Here is an 8,902-nt window from a genome sequence, read left to right as displayed (position 1 = left end):
GGATAGAGAACTAGAGATAATGAAAAACCCTAGAATTAGAGAGGACACTATTGTTTGGGTATTTTATCACTATTAGGTCGCGTGAGAGAAAAATATATTAACATGCAGAGAAATAACTCTATATGAACTATAATGGGTCGAGTTTAAACGGGTGTAAATAGTAATTAGAATGAGTTATATAATTCAGTCGGCTCGGTCGGTTCGGGTTGAAAAAATTTCAGTCCGACCCGAACCGAACTCTAATAAAAACCGAACCGAACTGTTAAATTTTGACCGGTTTGGTCGTTTTGAACCGAACAATGCTCACCCTTATAAGCAGCTGACTCATCTTATATTACATGCAATAGAAAAAGGGTTAATTACAAAAACCCAACATGAACTTTTGGTGAATGCAATAAACCCCATAACAACTATGTTATTAGACTAAACCCTCTTAACTTGAGGGATATTGCACATAACTCTTATGAACTGTTTTGTTTTACTAAATCTCTTTTAATCCTAATACTAGCACCATCAACTATAGCATGTCACACGCAAGCACATCACAAAAAGATAGAAATTTCCTTCTTAATAATTTCCTTCTTAATAATCCCCCAAAGAAATACCCTTTTATTGAAAAGGAAAAATATGTAATTTTTTTGGGGCAATATAATTATTTTCATCTTTTTTTTGGGCACATGCTTGCCACATTAGACATTAGAGCCAATGATATTAATTTAGAGATTAAATGAGAATTTTCATATAAAATTTAGTAAAATAAAACAGTTTTTGAGAGTTATGTGCAGCAACACCTGAGGTTCAAGAGGTTTAGTGTAATAAAAAATTGATGGGTTTGTTGCAACTCCCCAAAAATTGATTAGAGTTTCCTATAACTAACCCGAAAAAGCGATTCATAGAATTAACATATTTTGAAGAAAAATATTGGAAAATATTGTATATTAATCCCAATAGTCTAATTCCGACGTGACGACGGATTGTGTTTTGTCACTAGGCTTAGCTTTCTAGCAGATCCTACTAATTTATACTAGATTCACAAATGCATCGACCACAAATAGTGGAGATTAAAATATAAAATAAAGTGAAGGGTTTAAATGGAAAAAAACTCCTACCATCCTCTTCCTCCTCTCTCCACTTTGATTCCGACAATTATCTCGTTGGATCCCGCCATCAAGTCTTTAAAACCGCCAAAAAACCCTAATTACTCCTCTTGAAACAAAATCTCTCATCCAATGATAGAGAAACCCTAACAAAAGCAAAGCAAAATGCCCGAGGACTCCAAAGTAAGATTCTTTTCTTCGCTTTTTCTAGGGTTAGGGTTTTCTTTCTTTGTCGCTGACCGATTTTGGTGCAGCAGAAAGGGGCGGACTCTGGTGATGATCATGATATCTACAACATCGAAGCTGCTGAGATTCTCGCGAGCGAAGCCCAGGTAAGATCTTACTTTGTTTTGTTGATGTGAATTTGGGATCGAATTCATGGGGTTTTAATATGATTTTGTTTGATAATTTCCGTGCAGCTTCTTCCTATATCGGAGTCCGCGCCGATTTATGAGGTGTTTGCTTCATTTTTGCACTCATATTGTTTGTGTCTTTATTCAGTTTTTTTTTTGAATTTGGAATTGGAATTGTCTAAATTTGGAAACTTGGTTGGAATAATGGGCCAATTGTAGACTGGACGTGTCATACAATATCAAGGTTTTCGGTTAAATTGGAAAAATATGAGTTTAACTGCAGTATTAGGACCTGTTTAGTGAGTATTGGTTGTTAAATGTGGAAGCTTGGTCAATTTTTTTGATGCTTCTCTATGGCAGAATCGTTTTGGAAAGCTACTTGACTTAAAATTTAAAAATAAATTGGATGTATTATGGAGCTTATTGGCTCTGTTTCGGGGTATAATAATTTGAATTGCCTCCATTTTTTCCCTAAAAATGTAAAGATTATGTTTTACAACTGCAATCTGATCCCAGTCAACTTAGTTGCATCCGTCTAATATGCATGCGAAGCATATAAGATATGTCTATAAGTCCGATTACTGAATTTCTATCCGTAGATCATATGTTGTGCTAGTCGGCTAGATTCTATACATGTGAGATAGTGTTTAGGATACTAAAAGTGATAAATAAATAAAAATCGAAAGGAACATGAAACTCAATAATTTAAGGTTATTGTTTGTAGGATCAGCAGAGGGCACTATCATAACAGGTGTTGTGCGACCACATTGCTCACTGCTTTCTGTTATAACTGTATATCTTCTTATAACTTCAAATTACACTCTAGATTTTTCATTTATGGTGGAGTAGCTATTCAACTTACTCTAAGTTTGAGTTAATGTGCAATAATTAACTTAAATCCAGTGTTACAGGATATAACAATAGGAAATTAGGAATTACTATAATGATAACAAGAATGATGGTGATAGTGATAAAGATAATAACAATAGTATTATTATCCTAGTTATGATAATGATGATAATGAAGATAATACAAACAAAGAGAGTAATGATAATCAATCCTTTAAAACGTGGAATATACTTCTCCTTTCCGTATAAAACATCTTATGTGGATATCATTGCTACAAATCAAATAGTAAATTTTAAGGAAACTCCGAGATAACAAATATGTTATAGATATTTTGGAATTATCTGATTAACCTAATCTATAAAATATTATTTAACATAACGACAATATTAAAGGTGCTACTTGGTTGGCACTTCTGTGTTACACCAACTGTACTCTAGCCTTATCATTTACTGTGGAGACTTCAAATACCTATATTATGAAGATCTTTTTTTTTCTTCCAAAACTAAAGTTATGTTTTGAGCACTAAATAGATAGAAGACAAAGGGTGAAGAGTCCTCTCTCTTATCAAAAGGACATACTTGGAATTTCATAATTACAATATACAGCTGAAGATGTGTGTACTTTTGGAAGAAGGGCAAATCGGGAACTTGTAATAATAGTATACACCTGAAGCAGGCATATTTTTAGTAGAAGGGGAAGACCGGGAATTTTTTATTTTACAATACACTTAAATACATCATTGTAAAGAGTCTAAAGACTGTGTTTAGAAAGATACAGGTTTTGTCCACTTGGGTGTAAATCAAGTTAACAACTGCATATGTACCCAGACTAAATTGAGTTAGGGCACAAAAAAACAATACAGCAATACATCAGATGACTTTATGGTCAATTTATGTTCACCATTTCTTTGCATATAATTATTTTCTAGCTTGTGACACTGATGCCTGCATTATTTGGTTATATGCACTTTTTGTGGATGTTATTCTTAGTGTTGGTGTATGCAAAAATTATCATCTATTTTGATGTGTGATATCACAAAGTTTCTCTACATGATGGAGCACTCTGTGGCTGAATTTCCACTCTCATTTGGTAGGCAAAATACTGGAAACAGTATGTGGAGGCGTACATGGCTCTAAACAACGATGAGGCTACAAAGCAAATATTCAGTCGGTGTTTACTGAATTGCCTTCAAATCTCTCTTTGGTAAGACTTACTTTCTGCTTATTTTTGTCTCTGAATTTTCATTCTTGGTGATAACAGAAGTTCTGCTCCATCTGAACTCCTGTTTGTGCCTTGAGGTCGGCTGAGGTTAGGCAATCATTTTGACTAAGCCTCTATAATTCAGTACATGTTGCTATACTTATTTTCTGAGCTGAACAATTATACGTTTACTTTTGCAGTCACTTTGTACATTATTATATACCTTACAGATAGACTCTCAATTTGACCCCTGATACATCAAGCTGAGTATTACTATGTAATATGTAATTTGAGAATAAAACACTTGCAGCTTTCTTCTTCAGTGCAAAAGGCGTCATATTGGTTCTGCAATGCATATTTTCTTCGTTATATTTATATTGGACTTTTGAATAATTTGCTCTTGCTATTATTCAACATGTAGGAGATGCTACATGCACTTCATGAGGAAAACTGATGAACATGGATTATATAATATTTGAAATAAAATATTTACTGCTATATTATCCCATGCAACAGCTGTTGTATTGTTGTCCTGGAATAAACATTTCATTTATTGTGCTGTATTGTAATTTTTTCTTTTTTAAAAATGCTTATTCTTTCTTTTGTTCAACTTGCAGGCAATGTTACATCCGCTTCATTAGGAAAAGCAATGAAAAGAAAGGAGCTGAAGGTTTGGAGGAAACAAAGAAAGCTTTTGATTTTATGCTGAGCTATGTTGGTATGCACGAGTGTCTAGAAACTTGAATTTATTCAATTATTTTTAAATTGAAGATATTATTTTTTGGAAGTTTAGAGTTCTATTTTTTTCCTGACAATCTTTTTTATCAAAGAAGACTGCAATATGATGTTTGTATGGCCTAGTTAATGAGAATGAGCACACACACCACAGAGGCACCCACACACTCACCCTCATCCCCCCCACCCCTACCACCCATTCACCTGCACCCCCACCCTGCTTGCACACAAATATCATGACCATGGAGAATAATAGCTGAAGTTTAATCTGCTTATCGTTTAACTGATATCTCAAGGTACTAAAACAACTGACATGCTAAAAAACCCAGTTTCTTTTTAGAATTATTGCTGGATATTTGAAATTAGTGAATTTGTTATTAAACTATTCCTGCATCACGGTTCACAGGATATTTGACTGATTATAATCAAAAATTTCACTTTGAAGCCTCAGTGCATGTGATGCTATGTTTTCCTTTTACTCCCCACTTGAAAGATTAATGGTTGGTTTTTGGTACTAATACCCAAATTATTCATAGCCTTTCCTTGCCCACCTCTAGCTACTCTACGACTAAATATGTTGAGCTATATTTGAGACCTTCAAGTCTTCACTTATTATCTTATTACTATGGAACAGTACACTACTTTGTTGATTTAGTTCTTTATACATTTTTGGAACTATCTGAATAAATTTAGCAGCTGACAAATGCTTATTCATCAGGCACTGACATTGCATCAGGACCTGTATGGATGGAATACATTGCCTTTCTGAAGTCAATGCCGGTTTGTTAATGACATTATGTCTTTATACTTTCTGTTTTATTTTTAAATATTGCACTTGTGATAATGTCCATGATGAACTTTTTATACACATGGATACTTTTAGTTCATGTATGAGTCGTATATTTGCAAAAAAAATTGTGCAGGTTTCGACTGCTCAAGAAGAGTCGCACAGGATGACATCTGTAAGGAAAGTGTACCAAAGAGCAATTATTACTCCAACCCATCATGTCGAGCAGCTATGGAAAGACTATGAGAATTTTGAGAACTCAGTTAGTCGTGCTCTGGTAATTTGACTTTTAATCCTCAGAATTATGACATAACTTAGGGGTTGAATTACAAATGAATTACTCTGGTGGTTGTTGATATTTTTCTTTATATTTTTATGAGCTTCAATAAAACACTTATCTGGAAATTTAGAGGTTCTAGCACATGAACACTAGGTTTTAAGTAGGTGTACTTCTTTCAGTTGCTCTTAACAGTGTGACATAAATATATAGTCCTTCAATATGTCCTTCAAACTTCTGTATAGAATCTCTGAGAATTGATCATAATTTTTTCTACCAGGCAAAAGGTTTATTATCTGAATGGCAACCCAAAGTTAATAGTGCGAGGGCTGTTTACAGAGAACTGAAAAAATATGTAGATGAAATTGACTGGAATATGCTGGCCATTCCACCAACAGGATCCTGCAAGGTAAGGCATTGCCTGTAGTTCCCTACTCCAGCACTTAGTACTGCATACTATTTTTGTGCATTGTGACTTTGTTTACCTATAGATTTTCAGTCATATACTGTTTGTATCGAGATACCATTCTGAGGTCTAAGAAATCTAGTATGCTACTTTGTGTTAGCAATGGAGATTTTTTTGTATGTTTCAAATTGCTCAACTTAATAGTCCAGGTTCAAAAAAATGCTGACTGCTTAGTCATTAATAGTTAATATGATTGGGAACTTTGGACATCAAAAAGTGTCGGCTGGAACCAATTTTTTTTTGCTTAATGCAATATCTTACTTATCTAATCACTTAAGTTAAATTGCAGGTCTCAAATCTAGGTTATAGTTGGTTTCTAATTCATGATTTAAATCATGTTTTCAATTGATTGATATAACTTATTATTATCTTTGAAGTTTCTGTAGGAGGAGCAGCAATGGATGGCATGGAAGAGATATTTGGCCTTTGAAAAGTAAGTAGGCATCTTTATATGCTTCTTTGAGAACTGTCAACAACATTGATTGCATGTTGTATTTGGCCTTTTGAATATCTAGAGCCCTTTTACTCGTCACTGTAATCTGATTTTGACAAGTTATTTTGAAGGCATTCTGTTCAGCAAAATAGTGCTAATAACTGCAATCATCCCCAGTTACCTTCATGTTGAATTTTTCATTGTGATTGTTCAGGCATTACCTTAAGTATGTACATATTGTCTATGTAGGTATTATATGTGCAAGTACTGGGGTCTCTTTTTCTTGTTTTATGATATTAAATAAGAAGCTTAGACATATGAGAAGGTTGCTTACCAGGGTGTATTATCGGAGTTAACAACCGGCCTACTCCCCCCTTTCTTCCTCACCAGAATACAAAAACATATACGTTAGCCTTCCGCGCCAGTAGTCAGTCAAAAACATCTCTATGTCTAACAAATTGTATAGATGAAAAAATGAATTAATTTGAGAACATATTACATATAAATTAATCCTTTCATTATGTCACTTTACTACCTGTATATTTCAACTAAACGGTCGTTTTCTTGTCTAGAGCTAACACGCAAAGGATTGAAAGTGCATTCGCCAATAGACGCATTACCTTCACCTATGAGCAGGTACCACATAATATTGTTCTCATTTTGGACTATGGTTCCTTATTCTTCCATGCACAAAGTTAATTGTTTCCTATTATCTCATTGTTGTATCAATATATTTTCCTTATCTTAAAGCATATGCTCTAGCTTATTGCTCTTAAATTATTTAATTTCTTAAAAGATTTTAAGTTTTCTTATAAATGTATCTCATAACTTGTTCCTCACCTTTCTTTCATGATGATTCTTTATTGGGGCCTTTTCCCATCAAGGGTGGACTTTGTCATTCACTCATCTTTTTCTTCTTCTTGGACCTCTGCTCATTTCTACTTTCTTGTGTCCTATTCTTTCTTATGATGCAGTGTTTGATGTACCTCTACCATTACCCTGATATATGGTATGATTATGCTACGTGGCATGCAAAGAATGGGTCTCTGGATTCTGCAGCCAAAATTTTTCAGCGTGCTTTAAAGGCTCTTCCTGGTAATTGGCAGTCTTTCATAGTTCTTGTATCTACACATCCATAAATGCATGTTAACCTGAGAACATGATTGCATGTGAGACCATTGTGCAGAAGGTCATTATACCTTTGGACGAAATGGCCTGGTGGGTCTTGAAAATTCGTATTCATAGTTTTTAGGATAAAGAAGTAATATCAGGGTTTGCAATTGGATTTTACCGGAGGCTTACATGTAAAATGTTAGCATCTTGATTTTTTGTATTTGTGGAAATGAGATTTGTTTTTAGATATTAAGGTTTAGATATTTTATCTTGAATTCTTCGTTAGGTTGTAACTAAAACCGAGTATGGATTTGGACATCTTGCTGTGAGATTTAGTAGGACTGTGTTTAGCTATGAACGTTACTTTCTTGACTGTGCATTCAGATAAGAGTTTGCAGCATGTTTATAGCCTATTCCCAGTAATACTTGTCATACCATTCTCTGCTGATTATTCTTCATTATGGATATAGACACTGATCTGCTGATTTTTAGTATCATACTTGTTCAATTCTATTATATTATCCCCTGAAGATGTTTACCGTTGAAACTGATTTGTGTGCCACATCGGTCCCACAGACTCAACCTTTTAATGTGATACTATAATTCTAAAAAAATTACTAAATTTCCATTGATGTTAAACAATTTTTGTTGAAAGTCATATTATGTTATTATCTTAAGGGACAGCGACTAAATAATTCACTTTTAAACATTTTGGCATTCTTAATTTTGGTCGTCGTTAATACAAATTGTATTTGTAAATGCCATATAGGGTTTTTTTACATATAGACTCTGGATACCAAGAACTACTATTTAATTAATCAAAATTGAAATATCTTTCATGAGCAGCTAAAATTTCTCTGGCCTTTTAACAATAAGCAAGTTAACTAGGCTATTAATGGCGTAATACCTAATGAAATTACTGGTTTTAGATGTGTAAATAGTTGTGCTATACAAACGAGAAAGTTTTTAGACGCTTATTGTTTTTCATGCTATATTCTTTTTGCATACAAAAACTTTTTAGATGTCCTAAATTTTTCATGCTATATTTATTTATATACGAGAACTTTCTGATGAACGATCTATTGACATGTAGCTTAAACATGTTATGTTATTACTTTTTCTCTAATGGAAGATTGGCCAACTAAATTTAGCAATCTTTCTTTAGTTTGCTTTGTAAAGTCAAGCTTGTTACCTCTATCATGATGGTCAAGATAAAGTTCTTGATGAGAATATTGGCTTTGGCGATTTCGGTGGGTTTCAACTGGTACAGGATGATATTAGTTTGTAAACTTTAAGTTTTGGGTACACTTTGGGATGTTTTAAAGTTTTGGCAGAAATCTGTAATTACGGAAAAAGGGTAAGCAATCAGAAGAGAAGTAACTCTGTTGTATTTTTAGTTGTTCATTTCATTTTCTGATTAGTACTTTCTGTATAATCCCACCCAAGGGAGTGAGGGGGGAACATGTCCAATGCGTCAATATTGGTCAAAATGTGACTTTGGAAGGAACTTATGGTAGCAAAATTTGTTCTTAAAATTTTGGATAAGAGTTGGTGCTCGCTAAGACCCTTGGATTTTTTTTGGCGTGGGGGTC

At 33.8% G+C, this 8,902-nt stretch overlaps 1 protein-coding gene across 1 annotated transcript in view; it reads left to right on the top strand.

Annotated features, from left to right (window-relative positions):
* The first annotated feature begins 1,093 nt into the window (after positions 1-1,093).
* Positions 1,094-8,902, top strand: part of LOC109827326 (cleavage stimulation factor subunit 77) — a 21,571-nt gene continuing 13,762 nt past the window's right edge. The window contains exons 1-12 of the mRNA XM_020394317.1: positions 1,094-1,280; positions 1,352-1,429; positions 1,517-1,569; positions 1,723-1,732; positions 3,393-3,502; positions 4,117-4,217; positions 4,953-5,014; positions 5,158-5,298; positions 5,579-5,707; positions 6,151-6,197; positions 6,770-6,833; positions 7,172-7,292. Coding sequence (XP_020249906.1) covers positions 1,263-1,280; positions 1,352-1,429; positions 1,517-1,569; positions 1,723-1,732; positions 3,393-3,502; positions 4,117-4,217; positions 4,953-5,014; positions 5,158-5,298; positions 5,579-5,707; positions 6,151-6,197; positions 6,770-6,833; positions 7,172-7,292 — 934 coding nt within the window. The 5' untranslated portion in view covers positions 1,094-1,262. The remainder of the gene's footprint in view (positions 1,281-1,351; positions 1,430-1,516; positions 1,570-1,722; positions 1,733-3,392; positions 3,503-4,116; positions 4,218-4,952; positions 5,015-5,157; positions 5,299-5,578; positions 5,708-6,150; positions 6,198-6,769; positions 6,834-7,171; positions 7,293-8,902) is intronic.

Source organism: Asparagus officinalis, unplaced genomic scaffold (genome assembly GCF_001876935.1).
Source record: "Asparagus officinalis unplaced genomic scaffold, Aspof.V1 AsparagusV1_Un145, whole genome shotgun sequence".
Classification (NCBI taxonomy): Eukaryota; Viridiplantae; Streptophyta; class Magnoliopsida; order Asparagales; family Asparagaceae; genus Asparagus; species Asparagus officinalis.
The sequence above is the reverse complement of the archived record's forward strand: the minus strand, read 5'-3'. Positions and strand labels throughout refer to the sequence as shown.